The sequence below is a fragment of the Crotalus tigris genome, unplaced genomic scaffold, assembly GCF_016545835.1.
Source record: "Crotalus tigris isolate CLP2741 ecotype Arizona unplaced genomic scaffold, ASM1654583v1 scf7180000024339.11422700, whole genome shotgun sequence".
Lineage (NCBI taxonomy): Eukaryota > Metazoa > Chordata > Lepidosauria > Squamata > Viperidae > Crotalus > Crotalus tigris.
In genome coordinates this window covers 5,385,651-5,410,344 of record NW_024100509.1, presented here as the reverse complement: position 1 = coordinate 5,410,344, position 24,694 = coordinate 5,385,651, and the positions used below count along the sequence as shown (strand labels likewise).

The window sequence follows — 24,694 nt, the reverse complement described above, 5'->3', positions numbered from 1 at the left end:
TGCTGCCTATGTAGTAATTCATCATGAAAGTCAACAAGACAACCTGAAGTTCCTGTTCTTTGAGTAATGACTTCCTCTCAATCTAGGTCTGATTTGCATTTTTTGTTGCTGTTGGGGCTTTTGACTTTTTATGGTACATCTGTCAAAAGTTTAATATTTTGATGTGTTAGAGCAGGGCAGAAGCACAAGTGAGGCAGACATGCTTTAGCTGTCAGTAAATGATTTCTACTTTTGTAATATTGAAGCATGCTGAATAGTCTTTTGGGTGTAACAGTTTCAAAAGTGTTTGCTTGTTAATTCGTTTCATCATTTCACTGTTCCGTTAGCTGTAAGCTTTTGGGTGGGTAGCCTGTTTCCTGTATTTGAAACCACAAAGGGAGAGGGAGACTGTCTTAGTCAGATATGAAATGCTAGGGAGGCTGAATTCTTTTACCCAAATGAGAAGTATGAGAAAAGTTGCATTTGCTCAAATAGAATTTAAGCTTGAGGCTGCAATATAAAGTGAAGTAAAAATGAGCAATTTAGACAGTAGTGTATAGAAACATGGAAGATCTAATGTGAAGTTCTGGTCAGCTTCCTTTATTTCTTGCAGCAGCCAAAACTAATAAAATCCCAAGTTATATAAACAGAGATCATGCAAAGTATTAGTACTGCTTTAGAAAACCCTAGTGAGACCACACTTGGAATACTGCAACCAATTTTGGTCATCATACTACAAAAAAGATGTTGAGACCTTGGAAAAAATTCAGAGAAGAGCAACTAAAATGATCAAAGGCCTGGAGACTTAAAACATATGAAGAGCAGCTGCGGGACTTGAGTTTGGCTAGTCTACAGGTCGGCAACCTGTGGCTCCGGAGCTGCATATGGCTCTTTGAGCCTTCCCCTGTGGCTCCCAGCCTCCTCTGTCATTTGCAGATAGAGACAGAGACAGAGAGGCACTTGCACTTCCCCCCCCTCTGTGTGTGTGTAAAAAAGAATGGACTCACAGTGTTCTCTGATGAGCTGAAAAGCTTACTGGGTGGGGCTCCTGCCTTGGCTGCGTCTCTGCAGGAAGCAGGAAGGGCAGGAGAGAGTTAGCTAGCCCAGCTATGCTGGCTCAGGAATTCTGGGAGTTGAAGTCCATGAGTCATAAAAGAGCTGAGATTGCCTACCCCTGAGCTTGTTGGAGAATAGCTTGAGCCAGCTTGCCAGGTGAGCAGAAGATCGGAGAGAGGGAGGAAGAGAGAGAGAGAGGGAGAGAGAAAGAGAGTGAGAGGGGGGGGAGAGACAGAGAGAGAGAGACTCTTTTGACATCTAAAATGAAGATAACACTGCCTATACCCTTTTTTACCTTTATATATATAATGGTACAAAAGGATATATGCAGTGTTATCTTCATTTTAGACATCAAAAGGGTTTTGCGGCTCCAGTGTTTTGTTTTTGGTGGGAAACGGGTCCAAGTGGCTCTTTGAGTGTTTTGGGTTGCCTATCCCTGGGCTAGTCTAAAGAAAAGAAGAAATAGGGGTGACATGATAGCAGTATTCCAGTATTTGAGGGGCTGCCACGAAAAAGAGGGGATCAAATTATTCTCCAAAGCACCAGAGGGGAGGACAAGAAACAATAGTTGGAAACTGATCAAAGAGAGAAACAACCTGGAATTAAGGAAAAACTTCCTAACAGTGAGGACAGAAAACCAGTGGAACAGCTTGCCTTCAGAAATCGTAGGCGCTCCATCACTGGAGGTTTTAAGAAGAGATTAGACAGTCACTTGTCTGAGATGGTATAGGTCAGTGATGGCGAATCTTTTTTTTTTTTTTTGTAAAAATATTTATTTTCAACTTTACAATACATAACAATCTTACAAATACTTTAGATAAAAAATAAAACAAATTGATACACGCCACATTCGGTCTTGCCCACCCGTTTCCCCCCAAACCGCATCCCACCTCAAACCAACTTACTTCTTTCCCTCTTTTTCTTCACTCATCCCCGCTCCTCCTTCACCTCAACCTTCCTACATACTTCTCACCTTCTTCTCCTCCCTCTTGATGCGGTCCAGGGGAAATGCCCGAGCAGTTCCTCTCTCAAAATTAAAACATTAATATTATATACAATAAGACTATTTCTACTTTTTCTGAACTACTTAAACTTCAACCCACCCACCCCCACCCCCCTCCCCCCCCGACTTCCCAGAGCAAAATACAGGATTATGCAAACATATTAAACATAATCTATTTAAGTTTACTAATTATACAATGAACAAAATCATAAAAACCCTTAACTCTCTTCAAACTTTGACATTATAAGTTTATAAACAAAATCATTACTCATAGAATAAGTGAAACTTTGTAGTTCCATATTTCTTCTGAACATATTCTATCCATCTTCTCCATACATTAAAATATTTCTCTTGTGAATGGTCCTTTAAATAAGGAGAAATTTTAGCCATTTCTGCTAAATTAGAAACCTTAAATACCCATTCTTCTAAAGAAGGCAGAGTATCCTTCTTCCAATATTGACCCACCAGTAATCTTGCTGCTGTTATTAAATTCAACATTAAGATAGTTTCTTTAACATTAAAGTCCACGAAAATTCCCAAAAGAAACAGTTGGGGAGTAAACTTAATCTTCCTTTTAAAAACCTTTTGAATGTTCCACCAAATCATAATCCAGAAGGCTTTAATAACTTTACAGGTCCGCCAAACATGAAAATAGATTGCATCCAAGCAACCACATCTCCAACATTTAGGTTGCAGGTTCGGGTACATACAAGACAACTTTTTAGGATCCAAATGCCATCTATAAAACATTTTGTAAAAATTTTCCCTCAAATTCTGGGCCTGCGTAAATTTAACATTTCTAGTCCAAATTTCCTCCCATAAGTCCAACGAGATCGGTTCTTGAATATTCTGGGCCCATTTAATCATACAATCTTTAACTAACTCTGTTTCTGAATCCAATTTTATTAACTCATTATAAATTCTTTTAATATGGGCACATTTCTGATCCTTGATCTGAATTACCAAATTTTCATCTACTAAAGTAATTCCCACTTTCTTATCCAAAATCCATCTCTGCACAATTTGCAAGTATTGAAACCACGATTGTAAAATGTTTTCTTGCCTTAACACATCAGAAGACTTTAATTGCCAATCAGTACCCGACCAAATAAGTAACTCTTTATACGAAATGTTGTCAAAATTCACCCCCTTAGAAACCCCCTGGATTGCTTGTCCAGGGATCCCCCAAATAGGTATTTTATAATTTAACTTATAATAATATTTTTTCCAAACTCGAAGTAAAGCATATCTTAAAATATGTGACTTAAAGACCAAATCTACTTTCTTATCAAAAATTAAATATGCATGCAAACCATATAATAAATCCCACCTTTCAAGAACAAGAATATCTCTATTTGTTAAATTGAGTCAGTCACTTACTAAAGTTAAAGTGGCCGCATCATAATATAATTTCAAATTAGGTGCTTTAAGTCCACCTCTTTCTTGAGCATCTTGTAAAATCTTAAACTTTACCCTTGATTTCTTCCCGCCCCAAATAAATTTATTAAAACCCTTCTGCCACTCATCCAAATTAGCATCCTTCTTTAAAATGGGTATCATCTGAAACAAAAAAAGAAACTTGGTAGAACACTCATCTTCACTACTGAAATTCTCCCCAATAACGATAGTTGTAGCTTTTGCCAATCATTTAAATCTTTTTGACCTTTAACCCATAAGCGCTCATAATTATTCTTATACAATTTTCCATTAGATGTTGTAATATAAACTCCTAAATACTTAACCTTATTAACTATTTCATAACCGGTTATTTCAGCTATAAAATCTTTTCCCTTCCTAGACATATTTTTCAATAATATTTTAGTTTTATTCTTATTTACCTTAAAACCAGAGACCTGTCCATACTGTACTAAAATTTCAACCGAATCTTTGACCGAATCTGTTGGATGGGATAATGTCACAACCAAATCATCAGTAAAAGCTCTCAGCCTATAATCAATTTTACTTATTTTTATTCCTTTTAATCTAGATGAATCTCAAATTTTAATAAGTAAAATCTCCATTGTTAATACAAATAACAAGGGGGATAAAGGACAATCCTGTCTTGTACCTTTTCCTATTTTAAATACGTCTGTTAATCCCCCATTAATTATAATTTGCGCCGATTGTTGTTGATAAATGGCCTTGAGAGCAGACAAGAATTTATCTCCAAAATTCATTTCCTCTACAACTTTCAATAGAAAATTCCAATCTAATTGATCAAAAGCTTTCTCAGCATCTATAAATATTAAAGCAGCAGGGATTTGGTTGTTCTTATCCAAATACTCTACTAAATTAACAATTTGTCTTACATTGTTTTTCATATATCTCCCCATTATAAATCCAGATTGGTCAGTATGAATCAATTGTTTCAAAACCTGCATTAATCTATTTGCCAATATCTTTGCAAAAATCTTATGATCTGTATTTAAAAGAGATATAGGCCTATAATTTCTAGGTTGGGACAGATCCTTGTCATCCTTTGGAATTAATGATATGAAGGCCGTTCTCCAGGATGGAGGTAATTCTGCTCCAGATAAAATATCATTAAAAAGTACCTTTAATAGTTCTATCATTTCTTCAGATAACATCTTGTAATAAATTGCTGTTAACCCATCAGTACCTGGAGTCTTACCAACCTTCAATTGTTTAATTGCAAAAATAATCTCTTCAGAAGTAATTAAACCATTAATCCCATCACATTGATCACTCGTAAGTCTAGGAAAATGTGCTCCCTTCCAAGTCCTTCTAGTTCTTTCTTCCGATGAAATTTCCAACCATACCAGACTATGGTCTGAAATTATTCTAGGAAATATCTCTTTTTTCTGCAAAGCAGGAGCTATAAAATGTATCCCCAGCTGGGGATTAAACAAATATTTTTGATCTTTAGAAATAATATGAATCTCTTGTAAACAAATAATATCATTTCTGTGTTGTTTCAAATAATGAAAGATTTTCTTTCTCTTCTGTGGAGAGTTAAGGCCATTAACATTCCAGGTTAGAAGTTTTGCCATCCTTGGCAGGATGAAGCCTTTGGAACAAAGCCTCTAGATTTACAGTCGATGATCTCTTTGGCCTTGCTCCTCCCACCGGCTCCAAAATAGACAGTGGTAAACTTCCATCATCTGCCTTTTGTTGTTGTTGCTATTGTTGTTGTTGTTGTTGTTGTCTTTCTCTACGTTTATAAGCAGCGCGTGTAATTCTCTGTTCCCTTGGGTCTTCTGTTATTTGCAAATTCTGTTGCATAGCTTCAACCAACAATTCTTCTCCCAAAGATGGCATTGAACCTACAGACAACTGTGCTTCTGCCTTGCTCTCATCTTTCTTTAATCTTGGAGATGGTGGTGAACTTGCTTTTAAAATAGTAACATAAAAATCTCTTGCTTTTTGAAACTGTATTAAGACGGTATCGTGTAAGTCACCACTATCCCCACAGGTATGTCCCATCTAAATTGAATTTGTTGCTTCTTAAGTTCTTCAGCCAAAAAAGCAAAGTCTTTTCTTTTTCTAAGAATTTTAGAAGGTATTTCCTTTAAAACTATCACATCCTGAGCTGCAGTCTGAAATCTTTGTTTATAGAAGGCCTGTATAATTTCATTACGAAGTGATTTTCTCACAAAATAGACCACCACATCTCTTGGTAATTTCCTCTGTTTTGCAACCCACGAATTAACTCTAAAAATCTTTTCAATATCTTTCAACATTTCTTCGGGATCAATTTCCAAAATAGAGGCCAGTTCTACTGCAATTTCTTCTCTCAAATTCTCCTTAATATTTTCCTTCAGGCCCCTTATTCTCAAAGCATGTTCCATTTCTCTATAATGTGACATTACAATATCATTCTGTGTGGCATCCGCATTTTCTTCTATTTTTTTCTAATCTATCTTGTAATATTTCAACATTACCAACCACTTCATCCACCCTGTCGTCAATCTTTTCCACAAGGCCAGCAAGCCCTTGGAGTGCCAAAACAATATCTTTCCTGAGCTCATTACTTTCTTGAGCCAAAAGCTCTGCTGTTTTTTCTAGTGATTTTTCCAAAGTCTTATCTAAGGCATCTTGTAAGTCCTGAAGTGTAAGTACCTGAGGTGGAGGCGAAGGTGGAGAAGGTTTAGGTTTGGGTTGTTGTACAGTCTGAGTTACTGGAGAGGCAGCTGAAGTTTTAGAAAGAGAAGAAAATCCAGGACGTTTCCCCCCCTTCCCTTTTTCAAAAAATAATAATATAAAAACAAAGGAGAAGAAAAAAAACAATTCCCCCTTAAAAAAAGGGGAATAAGAATTTTTCCCCTTTAAAATAAACCAAATCTAAAACTTTGTTGCCAGTTTAAAAATAGAAAGTAAAAAATGGAAAGTAAAAGTTCTCAAACAAAGAAAATGACAAAGAAGGAGGATTCCTCTGCCATATTTCTTCACTCCAGTTAGAATAGTAACAGGAGTAGATGTTAATTCTAAATGAGTTAGGTTTAAAGTAAAATCATCAATTGTTCTCTTCCTGATAGCTCTGTCTGCTTTTGAGTTAACTTACAGTTCCCATCAGATAGTAGCAGTGGAGGCAGCGACTAGCTTCATTCTCTCTTCGGAGAACAAAGGCATCCAAGGAAACGGAGAAACACCCAGACTCCGAGGAAGCTCTCACTTCACCTCCCAGAAAAAAAAAACTGGGAAAGCTGTGAGGCTTTACCTCTATCTAGGCAAAAGCTCACCTCCCTCCCTTCGCCCGGGAGGGAAGTTTCAAGCTGCAAAACAGCTGATTATTGCTGTTTTTACAGATTTTACGATTTCCCCAGACGTGCAGCGGTAAAACAGCGGCCATCGGCACTGACGCAACCACAGGAAGTCCAGTGATGGCGAATCTTTTAGATACTGAGTGCCCAAACTGCAACCCAAAACCCACTTACGCATTGTCGGGTGCTGGGTGAGTGTGGCCTGTTGGGTGGATGTGGCCCATTGGGTGGGCATGGCTGCGGTGGTAACAGCAGACTGGGTGGGACTAAAAAGTTCAATCAATTCCAACTTTACAAGATCTTTTTTATCTCGTGAGAAATTGAAATTGACTGATTGAACCTTTTTTTTTTTTTTTGCACACGTTGGCAGAGGCCTAAAGCGAAAAAGTTTTATAAAACCCAGCTGAAGACCTAGGACTGGGGCGACGGCGCGCATGCCCACAGAGAAAGCTCTGAGTATTGCCTCTGGCACTCGTGCCATAGGTTTGCCACCACTGATATAGGTTCTCCTGCATGGTGGGGGGGCTGGACTAGAAAACCTCCAAGGTCCCTTCCATATTCTATTCTGTTCTGTTCTGTTCTGTTCTATTCTAAACTAAATACAGTTTTACTCAAGGGAATTAAAGAAAGTGAGGATTAGATGGAATAGAGAAAGAAAAAATAAATTGTAGATCATTTATAACTTCGTAGGATCCAATCTGGATCCAGTCAGATTGGATCCTGCAACATTATCCTGGGACACATATATCGCCTTCATTCATTTATAACTTTGTGGAATCTAAATATAGCACTTCTAAACCATGGGGTGGTTTTACTGAGTGGAGCCACAGTTAATATTTTTAGAGGCTCACCAGTCATAGAGAAACAGCCAAGTTACATGCATGAGTTTGAGAGGGAGATCTTTGAGAAAATATAGAAGGATATAGAAAAAGAGACAGTGAGAACAGTGGCTAACACATCAAGCAAGAGAAAGGTAAAAGGAGTTATAGAACAACCAAGAGTTTTATACTCCACATTGGCTATTCTTCTAGGTTACATGCTACAGTGCTACATAAAGACTTCACGTTTTCCACTTCTGGTTTAAGGAGATTAGCTTAGCCTTTATTCTGTGTTTATAACTTTTTTTTAAAAAAAATAAAGAGTGATCATTTGCATTTCCTTTTTGTTTGCTTTGGCATTGTAACATGTTCTGCTTATAGAAATCATCTTGTAGTAGTGGATTCCTGCAGTGGATAGGGATTGGACTAGATCACAGGTCGGCAACCTGCGGCTCTGGAGCCGCATGCGCTCTTTGAGCCTTCCCCTATGGCTCCCAGCCTCCTCTGCCATTTGCAGAGAGAGATAGAGACACAGAGAGGCACTTGCACACTCTCTCTCTCTCTCTCTCTCTCTCTCTCTCTCTCTGTGTGTGTGTGTGTGTAAAAGAGTGGACTCAGGGTATTCTCCGAGGAGCTGAAAAGCTTATTTGGGCAGAGCTCCTCCCTTTGCTGCGTCTCTGCAGGAAGCAGGAAGCAGGAGAGAGCTAGCTAGCCCACTATGCAGACTCAGGAATTCTGGGAGTTGAAGTCCATGAGTCATAAAAGAGCTGAGGTTGCCTATCCCTGAGCTTGTTGGAGAACAGCTTGAAGGCAGCTTGCCAGGTTAGCAGAAGATCAGAGAAAGGGAGAGAGAGAGAGAGGGAGAGAGAGGGGGGGGAGAGAGAAAGAGGGAGAGGGAGAGGAAAGAGAGAGAGGGAAAGGAAAGAGAAAGAGCCGAGGTGGCGCAGCAGTTAGAGTGCAGTACTGCAGGCCACTTTAGCTGACTGTGTTCAGCAGGTCAGCAGTTCAAATCTCACCGGCTCAAGGTTGACTCAGCCTTCCATCCTTCTGGGGTAGGTAAAATGAGGACCCAGATTGTTGGGGGCAATGTAAATAATATATATATATATATCTGAGGTTTTCGCGGGTGTTTGTATGTAGGTCTTTGGTTGTTCGGGTTTTCTTCTCCCGCGTAAAATTGGAAGTGTCTTGGCAACGTAAGCACGAAGCTGAAAACACCAGCCTGAAGATGACGAATGGGACTTCGTCGAAACGTCGCCAAGACACTTCCAATTTTACGCGGGAGAAAACCCGAAAACCAAAGACCTACATACAAACACCCGCGAAAACCTCAGAAAACATAATATATATATGTTATATATATATATATAATATATATATATATATTATATATATATATATTCGACTTCGTCGAAACGTCGCCAAGACACTTCCAATTTTACGTGGGAGAAAACCCGAACAACCAAAGACCTACATATATCTATATATATATATATATATATATATATATATATATATATATATATATATATACATACATACATACATACATACATACATACATACATACATACACGTTGCTTACTGGTGTACACCGCTTAGAGAGTGCTTGCACTTAAAGCGGTACATAAGTCTCATAAATAAATAAATAAGAGAAAGAGAGAGAAAAAGAAAGAGGGAGAGGGAGGGAGGGAGGGAAAGAGACAGAGAGAGACCCTTTTGACATCTAAAATGTCAACTGCATATATCCTTTTTTACCTTTATTTTGTATGTGTATGTGTGTGTATGTGTGTGTGTGTATATACATATATACACACACATACATATACATATATATGTGTGTATGTATGTGTATGTATGTGTGTGTGTATATGTAGACACACACACACATACATACACATACACATACAAAATAAAGGTAAAAAAGGATATATGCAGTGTTATCTTCATTTTAGATATCAAAAGGGGTTTGCGGCTCCCAGTGTTTTGTTTTCGTTGGGAAACGGGTCCAAGTGGCTCTTTCAGTGTTTTGGGTTGCCTACCCCTGGACTAGATGTTTTCCACAGTACCTTTTAATACTTGCATTGTATGATTATATGAATTGTGTTTAGTGTAAGGATTTGAATTGCATCATGTTCATAATGCTATTTGCAGTCCTGTTAAGGCATTGTTCTGTATGGCAGGTGTATTCAGTCAAACAGGCTGATAGTTTGTAGCTGTCTTGGTGATCTATCTAGCTGTATGCATTCATCTCTGTAAGCAGCTATCTTTCAGATCTATGCAGATTGTTGTCAGCAGCAGTGACATTGGAACTGCAGCTTGCATGCCTGATTGTGAACTCGATCTGTTCAATACACATTTTAGATCTCAAATACAATATACATCCCATTATCTTACTGTACTGTATATGCTAATGCCTACATTCTGGATGACTGGGTCTTATCTGATTATAGAGATTACTCGGGCTGAATGAATGTGAAATAACAAAACATCTCTTGTTTTGAAGGAAAAGTTTTTATTCTTTCTAAATAAGTTTACTAATATACAGATGATAGAAAATACGAAGTTCCCAATTTGGTTTGAATAGACTACACCAAAAGATGTCCATATGTGAATTATGGAAAAATTTGTGATTTAAAAGCAATCTTCAAAATGTCTAAAACATACAATCTTAAAATTCATATTTACTTTTTATTTTGTATTCAGAATATATGTCTTTACAAGTTTAGGTTCTCTAGGATCTACAGTATTCTAGTCATATCCAGATTTGCCAGATCATAACAATATGGTAAGTAATGCCATATTGGAGGCTTGTTTAAAATTTTACAATTTTAAAGAGTGTCATGGTTCCGATAGATGAGACCAGAAGAAAATAATAACTCTGAGGCAATTGCATTCCTCAAAGAATACTTTTAATGGCTATATAGTATCGATACGGTCAAAGGTAAAACCAAGACTGAAGGTTCCCTCCCACCAAGGTTACAAAGTAACAAGTTGAACTTCCTGCCCCTATAATATGTCATACCACAATCCCCAATTATCTACTTTGGTGGGCTTTCTCCAGTATAGGAGATGGAGAATCCACCAATGGGTTTTCTCTGTCTGCCTGCTCTTGAGACCAAGTAGCCAAACTTGACACACCCCCTCTTGCTAGGAGACCCAGTCTTGACTTGGTCTCAGCTCTTGAAGACGTATCAGGTTTGGCTCTCTCAACAGATAGCAGGTTAGAAATCCATTGGTGAATTCTCCTTTCCCTAGAGCACAGGTCGGCAACCTGTGGCTCCGGAGCCGCATGCGGCTCTTTGAGCCTTCCCCTGTGGCTCCCAGCCTCCTCTGCCTTTGCAGAGAGAGACAGAGAGAGGCAATTGCACTTCTCTCTCTCTGTGTGTGTGTGTGTGTGTGTGTTTGTGTGTGTGTGTGTGTGTGTGTGTAAAAGAGAGTGCACTCACAGTGTTCTCCGAGGAGCTGAAAAGCTTACTGGGCGGAGCTCCTCCCTTTGCTGCGTCTCTGCAGGAAGCAGGAAGGGCAGGAGAGAGCTAGCTAGCCCAGCTAGGCTGACTCAGGATTTCTGGGAGTTGAAGTCCATGAGTCATAAAAGAGACGAGGTTGCTTACCCCTGAGCTTGTTGGACAACAGCTTGAAGCTTGCCAGGTGAGCAGCAGATAGGGGGGGGAGAAAGAGAGAGAGAGAGAGGGGGGGAGGGAGGGAGGGAGGGAGGGAGAGAGAGTGGGGGAAGAGGAGTGGCAGACCAAGGGCAGATAGAGAGGGAGGGAGGGAGAGAGACAGAGAGAGAGAGACCCTTTTGACATCTAAAATGAAGATAACATTGCATATATCCTTTTTTTACCTGTGTGTGTATGTAATTTTATTCTCTTAAAGCATTCTCTTGGTGATCATTGTTTTAATAGTATGGATATTCCCAAGAGTCATATTTTATTTTTATTTTTAATGTGTATATGTGTATATGTGTATACACACACACACACACACACACACACACACACACACACACACACACACACATGCACCTATAATAAAGGTAAAAAAGGATATATGCAGTGTTATCTTCATTTTAGATATTAAAAGGGTTTTGCGGCTCCCAGTGTTTTGTTTTTGGTGGGAAACCGGTCCAAGTGGCTCTTTGAGTGTTTTGGGTTGCCTACCCCTGCCCTAGAGTTATCCTCAAAAATTAACTAAATAATTAATTTGGAATCCTTCCTTTAATTTCCCCACAGCACTGGGCTCAGTGCTAACTCAAATCGCAAGATTTGAGGAGTGAGGAGTGGGGGGAGGCCTCTGCAGCTTTCCTTTCTTTCCTTTTCCCCAGGGCTCTGGGGAAAACTTTCTGAGCAGGGGCTGCTTGGAATATATCCCTCATTCTCTCCCCCCTTTCCTTTGAGCTACCGGGCAGATTCTTAGGCTGCAGGTCTGAGATTCAATTTTGAATTCAGGGCCTCCAGAGTCATCTCCGGCAGCCCGGGACAGTTGCAGATGCCATTTTGGTTGTCGTCAAAGGCAACAAAGTTAGCCTCAGCCTTGTTTTTTTTGCTTACCGTTTGGAAGCATTTTTGCTGAGCGCATTTTCAGCGCGGTGTTTAGCTCTGCTATCGCGATCGCCCCAGCACCCAAAAAATTCCCTTTGAGGCCTGCGGAGGCCATGCTTAGCGCAGAACAGGTGGTGGCTGCCATTTTGGGGCCACCGCCAAAGGCAAAAAGTTGTGAATGGCCTTATTCAGCGTCCTAATTCGCTCTGTCCTCCATCGGTGGCTCAGTTTGCTCAGCCTTTTAGAAATTTGATTCCCCGCTTAGGCTGCACATCTCTGGGCACAAATAAGCTTCGGCAACTCCCGGCGGCCGCTATCTTGAACGCCACGTGGAAGCTTGTTTAGGCCCCACGAGGCCTACTCACAGTAGTTGGCCTGACCCAGGCTGCATTTGAGGTGTGTGTTTCCTTTATCGTATATCACTCACTACATTATAACCACAAATTGTTTAGCTGCCATTTTGAGCCTGTTCCTTCCTTGCCAGGCCTTTTTTTCAGGCCCTCTGTGCCCTTCACTTGGGCTTTTTTCTAGTGCACCTTGACTGGCCACCTAAGGCCTCTGGGCAGAGCCCAGAGCGGGTCCCCAACCGTGCTTTCAGCATCTGACTCAATTGCTGTGACCAAAGCCCAGATAGATTGTTTTCTGGTCAGGTGGTCAGGGGAGCAGTCTTGTTACTTGTTCCAATCTCGCTTCCTCCAACTGCTTGCCTGCCAGATCTTCGTCTCAGTTTCCCTGAGACTGCTCAACCAGGATGGATGACTCTACGATGCCTCAACCCATGAGCACTGCCTCCCCATCCTCTAGTTACGGCCGGCACAAATCCTCTGAACAGGAGGCAACAGGCAAACCCAAATCCAAGGCTAAGGCCACTCTCAAGATGCCTTCCAAGTTGACGGAAAAGCAAGCCAGCTGTAGGCACCAGGCTCTGGAGAAGGAGTTCTCCAGAGCACAGAGGCAGGCTGGATTAGAGACGGATCAAATGGCGGTCCCTGAATTTGACCTTCCTTTAGGCCCTTCAATCTCGGCTCAAGGCGTGTGGTCTCTCACAGGGACGCCTGCCACACTCAGCTCGCCTTCTGCATTGGGTCAACATGCAACAACCGTCTTAGGTTCAGCCCCAGAGGCCACCTTCACTCCTACGGCTGCAGGGCTCAGGGGACCAGACATCGGAGACATTTTCTCCGACGGCTGCCTTGAGGCCTTGCTATCCAAGGTTGTGGACCATGCTCTAGCAAAATGGTCCTTCCATCCACCTGGACAGGGGGCTTCCACATCGGCCATGCCACCTTATGTCCCTCCTGCAGAGTTCCCTATACTTCAGGAACCCACATCTTCTGCGTATTCCTCCATGAGTGGATACTCATCCCCACAAGGTGAGGAGCAGCCGGAATTTAATTTATCAGAAGAGGAGGAACTTCCCCCTGAACCCTCTCCATCGGGAGGCCTGTTCAATCCAGCCCTGTTTCTTCCCCTGCTTCGCAAGGCCACATCAATGGCGAACATAGGGTCCGATAGTTCCCTTAGCCACAGTTGGATTTGAATTGGATTCCAATTCAAATCCAACTTTTTTGAAACGGTGGCAGCCTAACATCATGTTCCGTGTCCCTCTATCTTTCTTAAAGGGATCAAAAAACAATGGGCCTCTCCTTCCTCCTTCCCTTCCGTAAGCGGGACTGATAAAAAGATTTTTAGCACCTCCACAGACCTCACTGATGCACTGGAGGTCCCCAAGGTAGATGAAGCCTGGACCCCTCTGGTATCCCAGACTGCGGTCGCTGGGGACAGGTCGGAGGCGCTAAAAGCAGACAACAGAAAATGGGACCAAACTTTCTGGAAGACCCATCAATCAGCAGCATGGGCAATTAAAATGGCCACTTGTGTACCTTCTTTGTCCGGACCCCCTTTCATGGCTTCGTCAGCTTCAGACCAGAGTCCCTGCTGAGGACATTCGGACCCACCAGGATCTAAGCAAAATTGTGGTGGCCACTGAGTATGCTGCGGATGCAATGCTTCAGTCAGCCAACTTTGCTTCTAGGTCTCTAGCATCCAACATTACAGCCAGAAGGATGCTATGGCTCAAACACTGGCGGCTGCTCCCTATCTGGGCAATAATCTTTTTGGGGAGGCCCTGGCCTCGTACCTTGTGGTCCCGCACACAGACTTGAGATACAACATCAATTGGCTGGAGCTCAGAGCCATCCATTTAGCCCTTCACCAATTCTGACACTAGATCATGAGCCGGCACGTATTGATCCTCACGGACAACGTGGCGTCCAAGGCACGTGTCAACTGTCGGGGACACCAGGTCCAACTCCCTTATGTCTGAGGCATGGCTACTGGGTTCCTGGGCAGAGTCCAATTTGGCCTCTATCAGGGCCGAAGACATCTCGGGGGTCAAGAACCAGCAGGCAGACTTTCTGAGTCGCTCTATGATGGACGCCTCGGAATGGAGGTTACATTTGGATCTGTTTTCCGAGATCTCCCACAGGTTCAGCCACCCGATCCTCAACCTGTTTGCATCGTCAAACAATGCCCAACTCCCCAGGTACTTCTCCTGCTATTATCTTCCAGGGGCGGAAGAGACGGATGCCCTGTGGACTCCGTGGCCACAAGGGCTCCTTTATGCCTTCCGTCCTCTCCCACTCATCCCGGCGACCATCCGCAAACTACTCCAAGAGCAGGCGGAAGTGATCCTCATGGCCCCATAGTGGCCACAGAGGCCCTGGTTTGCCGACCTGATGAGTCTCTCCCAGTCTCCTCCGTGGAGGATTCCTCCGGATCGCGTGTCCTTACACCAGGGGATCCTCCAACACCCGGACCCTCAGTGGTTACAGTTGACCATCTGGCGCTTGAGCGCAGCATCATGACGCAAGAGTTATTTTCACCACGTGCAATTACCATGATTCAGGCCTCTCGTCGCCCAGCGACCAATCGCATTTATAATTCTACTTGGAAAAAATTTTGCCATTGGTGTAGAAGGCAACAACTGGATGTCTACAAATTGACTATCCCTCAGATCATAGATTATCTTCTGAACAGCCTGGACAGAGGCCTGGCCCCTGCGACCATTCATAGGCAAGTGGCGGTCCTGTCAATGTTAACTTGTGCGGACTCAGTACCTTTAGCTCATCATCCTAGAATATGCACCTTCATCAAGGGTGCATGCAATACCAGACCTCCCGTGGTACACAGTTACCCCTCTTGGGAGCTGCCTCATGTGCTTCGCGCTCTAACAAAACCGCCCTTTGAGCCCATTGCTACTATTCCTTTGCGGGCCATGTCTCTTAAGGTCGCATTCTTAATCGCCATCATGTCAGCCAGATGTATCTCCAAGCTGGCTGCTCTTTCAATCAGGAATGACCTTTGCATCTTCCACCGAGATCGAGTGGTCCTTCGGTTGGATCCCGCTTTCGTGCCCAAAGTCAACTCGCTCTTCCATAGGGCACAGGAAGTCATTTTACCAAATTTTTGTCCCAATCCTTCCCATGACTTGGAGCGGCAGTGGCACACACTGGACGTCCGCAGGGCCCTGCAGCATTACATCAAACACACGGAGCCTTTTCGCAATCGGAGGCACTTTTTATTTCCTTCCATCTGGCTTCTCTGAGACAGAAAGTGTCAGCTGGCACTATAGGCAGGTGGATCAGGACCTGTATCACGGAGGCGTACCAGTCTTCTTCCCTGCTGGCTCCAAGTCATCTTACAGCCCATTCCACTTGCAGCGCTGCGACATCTGCGGCATGGACCACTCAGGCGTCCATCGAGGAGATTTGCAGGGCTGTGACATGGTCCTCGCCCTCCCCATTCGTACGCCATTACAGGATTGACCGCTTCGCTTCCGCGGATGCCTCCTTTGGTTGGATGGTCCTTCAGCAGGTGGTCTCCGGGGACATAGATCCAGCCTTATCTGTTTCTCACCCATCGGGACAGTGAGGCTTTGGTATGTCCCATTGGTGGATTCTCCATCTCCTGTACTGGAGAAGGGGCGTTGTCTTACCTGAACGCCTTTTCTCAGTACGGAGATGGAGAATCCACACCCACCCTTTAGGTCAGTTAGGCTGATATTAAGGGATTGAGAGCCAACACCTCGTCCACCTTCAGCCACTTTCGCCCTCGTCAAGACTGGATCTCCTAGCAAGAGGGGGCGTGTCAGGTTTGGCTACTTGGTCTCAAGAGCAGGCAGACAGAGAAAACCCATTGGTGGATTCTCCATCTCCGTACTGAGAAAAGGCGTTCAGGTAAGACAACGCCCCTTCTAATGGAAACTCCAGCCTGCCAAAACTTAGGTAGCTTGACCTTGATTCCCACAAGAAAGTATTTGTTATGACTAAACTAAGAGAACACATTTTCCTCTTCCCATTGCTGTGGCAACCGAAAACGAGCCGAAGTTGGCTGTGGCCAGGATCATTTGAAGGTTTGACAAAGAGTTTTCATGTTTGTTCATCCGTTAATTGGAAATGAGAAGTTTCTATGAGTAAAAATGGGATTGTGAAGAATACATTGTAGCCAGAGCAAAAGGGAAAGTTGAATCTGCCAGGGATGGTAAGCTGAATTCAGAAATTCCATGGGTCAAAAGTTTCCTATATCTGTTATGTGGGATTCTAATTCACAGAGGGGATATTTTTAAGTCGTAGCACATACCCATATATTCAGTGGAAGAACTTTTCTCAAAATTGTAACGGGAGGGAAAGAATTACATTTTATCTCTTTCCTTTGAAAGGGATTCCTATTTGTTGATGTCTATGGAGATTCTCAGTTATCCAGGTCATGATTCGCTTCTCATTCAAGAAGTGTCTTCGCTTCTCATTCAAGAAGTGTCTTCATTTCTGACTCCATCAGGACTGAAGAAGCTTCTTGGATGAGAAGTGAAATGTGTTCAAGGAAATACAAAGTCCAGTTGCCTTTTGAAAAAGGACCTTTGGGACTATTTGCTGATGCTTTTTACAAAGTACAGAATGGAATAAAGAATAACAGAGTTGGAAGGGACCTTGGAGGTCTTCTAGTCCAACCTCCTGCTGAAGCAGGAGACTCTTTTGCATTATTGAAACTTATAGCTTAAATGCAAAAGTGCAGATAATTCAAATAGATATTCTATCAGTTAAATCTTTCTTTTTCCAATAATTTTTCATCCAGTATCCTCCATTTTTGTCTTTTATTCTTCACATACTGTACAGTTTGGACCTCTTCTCCAGAAATATGTTGTCTTTATATTTTTAAAATGTGTTTTAGAATATCTTGGTTTTTGTATTTACAGATAGCTTGGATTTTTGTATGCAAAGATTACTGTCTGAAATACACATTCACATAAAGCTTGCTAGTACAATTCACGCTCTTTAGCTCTTTGGGTGAAATGCTGGGGGGCTTAAGAATTGCTATTAAATAAGATCTAAAGAAAATGGTTTAATTGTGTTTCTAAGAAGAAAATAAGAAGAAAATATTTGTGGACATTAATGCCCACGTTATGTGTATTGCTAGCCCTTTCTCTTTTGCTACTGGATTTTTTGTAATCTATTGATTCATTTTTTTCTGCCTTTTTTGTTTTCCCCAATTGTAGAATTTGAAGCGTGTAATGGCAGATGAGGTAAGAGCAATTGTGTTATATATTTTTGGCATTAATTGTTTTTGTAAATCCTAATAAATCCTAATATAAATTTTGTGCATTCTCTTCCCTGGGTTTTTACTATTAGCTTTCTGACTGCTAACTTTTTTCTTTTGTGAAGTGTTTGCCTTGATAGAGTATATTAACCATTTTTAAAGATGGTATAGTATTCTTGTCTCTATTACTGTATTCCCTGATGCTACTCTTTTTGCAAGAAATGTCTGTACATATTTAATGGTATCATTTAATGGGTATCTTTTGTGAAAGCTGTGTCACTTTGACTCTGGCATCCAGTTTGTTCAATGGATTAAATATACTGTATAGTCTGCACCAACAGATTGAAAGGAGAGCGTAACTCTTAACCACTTGGGCTCCTTGGTTGCTTTTCTAGAATGGGTCTGGAAGAAAACATATTATGTTACCCCCCTTCTTTATAAATATCTGATTCTCTGAAGTATTCCTGTACACAACCGCAAGAGTTCCCATTGTTTTCTCTCATCTTTAAAATGCATGCATTATCTTGATATTTAATTTGAAGTATTGTTAGTACTTAAATATGCCTCTAGTGAGAAGACAAGAATTCTAAATAAATCTATGTATCCCAAAGGTGGTGGTAGTGGATGGTCCATCAGTTAACAAACTGAATTTAATTTAGATGAGAGGGATGGTTATAAAATCAGCATATGCAAGGACAGGATACTCTGCTTTGGATAATGTTGCAGGCCTTTTTAAAATAGAAATTGAGAAAGACTGCTTTTAGCTGGTTGAGTGACAGTGAAAACTGCAGACAATGTCCTATCCCACTTTAAAAGAAAACCTTTCAAATATTCAAAAAGTAAGCATTTCATTTCCATCCATTTTTCTGATGTACCAGGCTTGGTATAAAACTGATGAATTTTAATTGATTTGCCCCTATAGGATAGTGTATCTTTGTTGTGTCTGGGTGTTTTTGGGGGGTGGATGGGTTCTAGGATACCAAGAGGCATGACATAGCTAGTTGGCAAGCAAATTCGCAAGCTGGAAAGGGGTTAGCAGCATCAGGATTGTGAAAATATACTATATTGTTCAGAGAAGCAATAGGAGTAAGCTGAAGCAGTGAGAAACACTAAAAAGTGGTATTTATAGTTTTGCCATCCCCTATCCTAGAAACAGTTGCAATATTTTGTTTTAAATGTGTTATAGCTACTGATTTTGGCAAAAGAACAATGCAAAAAACAATTACTTAAACCGTATGTTTATTCTTTGAAACTCATGTGAATGCTTGGACAGTCCCTAAGTTAGGCACTTGTTCAATCACTGTCAAAAAGTTTAAATCTGCCCTAACATAGAGTTTGATCCAAGAGGGCATATTGAGTTTCCTTGAGTCAATCCTCCATCTTGAGCCCATATAGAATTGTAACATTATTGTCACAAGGGACTGTGAGTTAAGGCTTAAATGGTCACATCAAAGATATTGAGAGGTGAGAAAGTAAATACAAATCAAAGTAACATTAGCCTTGCCAACCCAAAAGAGTTAGTTTAATAGTTTAATAAAATAACAGAGCTCCTTAGCTGGACATAATTTCAGTGATAGATAATCCGTTAGCCACTCTGCATTTAATCTTCTCACTGGTCTCTCTGTTTGGAATTGCATCTGCAATAGTGTGTATGTGGGTGTGTGTATTGTATACAGCAGCAGAAAAGCAATCGATTTTGTAAAACATTTTACAGACATTTGATTCGGTACATCAAAGTAAATCTATTTTGATCTGATCGCTTTTAATGGAATGATTCAGTTGAAACTTCAGTGAATCAAAGCACCACTAGAAGCTTTGCGCAGTCCTGATAATTAGAGAATTGCATGAAGAGATTTAAAAGAACATTGATTTTGATTTTTCAAATACATTGCCAAAGTGCTCATACATTATAGTTAAGAAAGTAGCACAATTTAAAATTGAATGGAAAAGAAGAATAGAAAAAGAACACCAGTGTTAATTTTATATTTTATTAATCAGCTTGAGAGATTCACCAGTATGAGGATAAAGAAAGAGAAAGAAAAACCCAATACAACATATAGGAATTCATCTGCTTCATACTCGGATATTTCTGGGACAGGTCAAACTTTGCAGGATATCTCTGATGAAGATGTACTTGTTCTCTTTGAGCAGATGCTGGTAAGTACCATTACAATTATACCTTGAGAATAACAAAGCTAAAAGTTCCCCTTTGCTTCTAGTTATGCTGAAATGAATGTGTGATTTTTGTGATGTGAAAAATTCTCTTTCTGCTCTGGGAAGGAGGACTTTGATTTCTTTTTCTACTACAGCAAATAAACACAAATCCTAAAACCAGAATTCATTTGGGAGAAATCAAATATTGTTATTTGTAATTTGTAATTTTGTCAAAAGAATACAGCTTCATGTGACTGGATAGTCTTCTAATAGATAGTCATCTAATAGGGAATCCTGCGATGTTCATATGGGTAGACTTGATGATCTCCTAGATAACTCCTAACGATAATTCTATGATTGTTATGCTTTCTTTGCTAGGTGGATATGAATCTAAATGAGGAAAAGCAGCAGCCTCTAAGGGAGAAAGACATTAGTATCAAGAGAGAAATGGTGTCTCAGTACCTGCATACTTCTAAAGCTGTGAGTTCTTGTGTTGTGGAGTGGTCAAATTTAGAGAATATGTCTAAGGTTTGCTTGATTCATGTTGCAGGACAAGTGTCAGCTATCCGAAAATTACATGTAAGAGGTTAACTTTCAAGGATGGCTGAAAATCAGGCATCTATCATTGTCTATACTCTTTGATACTGTTCTCTGATTGTAGAGCACAGTATTTAATATGATTGCTTATTTACTGGCTTCTCTGAATAAAGGAAGAGCTGAAAAAAATTTAGTGGCTTCAGACTATAAAATGGAATAAACTCAAGGTAGTTTCAGCCATTAATTGAGCATAATGCTTGTTCAGTATAGTTACTTTATTTAATTTACAGTTTGAACATCATTTAACTGCTGTGAATCTAAAAGTAAATGGAAGGTTGCAATGTTTCCGCTGTTTAAGAAGCAGGGAATCAGAATATGGCACTTCATTAAAAAAAATTTGACTGTTAAATTGTGTCATAATTAAACAAGGTTCAGCCTAAGCAGTCTTCCCAACATCTCTCGCAACATCTCTTGCTTCTGAGAGATCTGAGAAAGCAACATACTTGCACTTAAACGGACCTAATAATTGCCCAAAAATTATTGTTGAAGCCACAAGTTCTCCATTATTACTGGATGTATTATTACTGGATGTATCTCTGGGACTGTCCCCACCGATTGTCCCAGATGCCATCGATCACTAATACATCCAGTACTGTTGCCAGTTTTTATTGGATCATATGACCATGTATAAGAGAAATACCTTCAGAGCTGGTTGAGGACTTTCTTCTATGCTTTCTTTCCTGTTTTTTTTTTATCAGTAGAACTCCTGATAAGATTTCTTACAACTCATGACAATTTTTCTTTTTAATATCCTAATACACAGTTTTGTAGTTTTTTTCCAACCTGTGGTCTAGAAATTTTGGTTGAGTTATGGAATCAAGGTATCAAAATTAATTCCCTTCCAGAGACTTGATTCTGGATTGGTTAGTTTCTAAGCCATTGGGATCCATATCTCTTACTACTTCATAATTCTTTTCTATGCTAGCTCCTTTTTCATGGAAGCCCTATTAGAGTTAGAGTGTAGTACTGCAGGCCACTTTAGCTGACTGTGTTCAGCAGGTCAGCGGTTCAAATCTTACAGACTCAAGGTTGACTCAGCCTTCCATCCTTCCGAGGTAGGTAAAATGAGGACCCAGATTGTTGGGGGCAATGTAAATATATATATACATTGCTTACTGGTGTACACGCTTAGAGAGTGCTTGCACCTAAAGCGGTATATAAGTCTCATAAATAAATAAATAAGTCAATGAACACTACCATTCAATTGGTAGATCAAAGAGTTTATCTCCGCTTAGGACTATCTTGAATAGTCATTAAGTAATATCAATTTTTGTGTTTTTTAAAATAATTTTATTGGTGAAATATTCTGTAACTAACCCAAATAAACAGCACAACACTAGTACTACAATAAAATAGATATAAAACTGATTAAAATAAGCTAAAGAGGGGGGGAGAGAAAAAAATCTCATTTTCCTCAGCAGATTCAGGCTCCGATGGGGGCATGACATGAATTGTCAGAGAGGGGAGGGAAAGTTTCATTTTTAAAATTAACTTCTTCCTGCCATTTTCTCAGAGCTAGCTTTAATTCTATCGTATCAGTTTGCTAATGCCTAATAAAGTTGACATTAGAGAATGCAATGTCTCTGGTGTTCTGCTTCGTTGGGCTTCTCAGCTGGAACTCAACAGGAACTACATCTAAATGGAGGGAAGGATGCAGTATGGTACCTCAAGGTTCTGTCTTGGGGGAAGTAATCTTCAATAATTTCATAAATGATCTAGATGAGAGGATAGAAAGGGAACTCATCAAATTTACAGATGACAATAAGCTGAGGGGAACAGTTAACGCTTCAGAAGATAGATTCAAGATTCAGAAGGACCTTGACAGACTTGAACTCTGGGCGTTATCCAACAAAATGCATTTCAGTGATGAGAAAAGTAAGGTCCTATACAGACAAGAAAAAACAAATGCACAGGTATAGAATAGATGATACCTGGGTCAACAGTAGTAACTGTGAGAGGGATCTAGATGTCCTAGTAGACCACCACTTAAATATGAGCCAGCAATGTGCTGTAGCTGCCAAAAAAGCCAACTCAGTCTTAAGCTGCATCAATCGAGAGATAGCACCAAGATCACGTAAAGTAGTAGTACCACTTTATATTGCACTGGTAGGTTCAGACTTGGAATACTGCATCCAGTACTGATCATGATGATATAAAAAAGATGTTGAGACCCTAGAAAGAATGTAGAGAAGAGCAACAAAGATTATAAGGAGTCTGGAGGCTAACAAAGAGAAGGACTATGGTTGAAATGATAGCAGTCTTCCATTACTTGAGGGGCTGTTAAAGAGAAGAGGGGTTTTTAACCTATTCCCCAAAGAACCTGAGAGCAGGACAAGAAGTAAGAGTGAAACATCATTAAAGAGAGATCCAACTTAAAATTAAGAAGAAATTTCCTGACAGTGAGAACAATTAATCAGTGGAACTTTTTACCTTTTGAAGTTGTGGGGGTTCCATCACTGGAGGTTTTCAAGAAAACATTGGATAACCATTTTGTCTGGAATGGAATACATTCTACTGCCTTAGGCAGGGGGTTGGACTAGACGACCTCCAAGGTCTATTCCAAACCTATTCTATGTTCTATGTTCTATGTTCTAATCTCTGGGAGAAGGATGTTTCATAGGACAGACACTTTGGAATTTAATTCTCAACTGTCATAGAATTGGAAGTTGTTGATGTGGCAAAAGGTGTTTCTGCAGAATTATAATTCATGAGATAGCTATAGTTTTTGTTGAACTGGTCAGTTTTGGCAATAGTCTGTTCTTAATTAACGTGGTATGCTTTGTGTGAGTACCCTTGTAAATTTCTGGAAATTTTAGTTGTTGTATAATGGAACAGCTAGGCTGCTAAGAAGTACAAGGTGCAGAAACTATGCAGTACCTCTACTGAAAAAGTTGTATTGGTTGCTGGCTGTTTACTGAGCTTCATTTGAGAGCTCAATTTAAAGCAGTAAGTAGCTTGATGCTGACTATCTAAGTAACACCCTTTCCTGTTAAGATACATATTTCTACCCTTCTATCCTATTTAGAAAATTAGTAAATCCCATCTGTTTTGCCAAGCTTTTAATTGTTAATTGTTTTTAATATTTTATTATTACATTTAATTTATAATAATTTTATATTCCATTTTTTGTTTTAATCTAACTTAACAAGTCTCACTTGTTTTAGTCTTATTGAGTAGTTGCTGGACAAGAAACGTACATATCAAACAGTAATAATAACTGATTCCTGAAATCAACCTCAGACTTTTTACAAGAAATCCAAGTACAAATTTCTATTATGAATTGTAATTATAATTATAAGGCAAACATACAATGTATTGCCAGCTATATTCTAATATATTTTTGAAATGAAGTATAGTTGATTATTAAACTGTGGGATGGAGAAGATAATAGAAAGCCAGTATCTAAATACTGAAGAAGCCCTAAATTATAGCAAATAGAAAAGGAATATAATTCTGGAATGTAATTGGATATAATTCAACAATATCCAATTGAACCCATTTTTAAAACTGAGAGCTTTGTTGTATTCATCTGTTGAACATGAGAGAAAAATTCAATTCAAGAATTATATTCTGTGCTGTGGAGACATATTTAATTTAGAAAGAATGGATATATATTTATCATTCTTTTTCATTTGCAGGGCATGAGTCAAAAGGAGAACTCGAAATCTCCTATAATGTACATTCAGGAACTAAAATTTGGTCTTAAAGATGCACAGCTCCTTGGTTGTTTGGAGTCTCTACGTGTGTCACTCAATAACAATCCTGTCAGGTAATGGTTCAGTTTGAATGTTGTTGATTGCTAAATACTGTTTAAAATTTGTGGGCATGATGCATGTCTGGAGACAGATGTACAGCTAGTCCTCGATTTACAACTCTTCATTTAACGACTGTGTAGAGTTATCATGGCCTCAGAACAAGTGATTTATGACCTGTACTCACACTTATGATGGTTGCACCTCTCCCACAGTCACCTAATCACATATTGGGCACATCTTGGTCATGTGATTGTGATTTGTGATCATTTTTGCCAATTCCTGGCAAAAAAAAAAAAACAAACCCATTGGAGAAGCTGGATTGACTTAACAACTGCATGATTTAATTAACGATTATGGTGATTTGATTAATGACCACCATAAAAATTGTGTTTAATCAGGTTCAAATCGACATGACTACAGCAATTTACAATGGAAATTCTAGTCCCAATTGTTGTAATTTGAGGACTACCTT

General features: G+C 40.1%; 1 protein-coding gene across 1 annotated transcript in view; it reads left to right on the top strand.

Moving 5' to 3' along the window:
- DIAPH1 (diaphanous related formin 1) overlaps window positions 1-24,694 on the top strand; it is a 104,584-nt gene that overhangs the window by 8,307 nt on the left and 71,583 nt on the right. Inside the window, exons 2-5 of the mRNA XM_039325943.1 lie at window positions 17,676-17,702; window positions 19,715-19,873; window positions 20,249-20,350; window positions 24,106-24,236. Coding sequence (XP_039181877.1) covers window positions 17,676-17,702; window positions 19,715-19,873; window positions 20,249-20,350; window positions 24,106-24,236 — 419 coding nt within the window. The remainder of the gene's footprint in view (window positions 1-17,675; window positions 17,703-19,714; window positions 19,874-20,248; window positions 20,351-24,105; window positions 24,237-24,694) is intronic.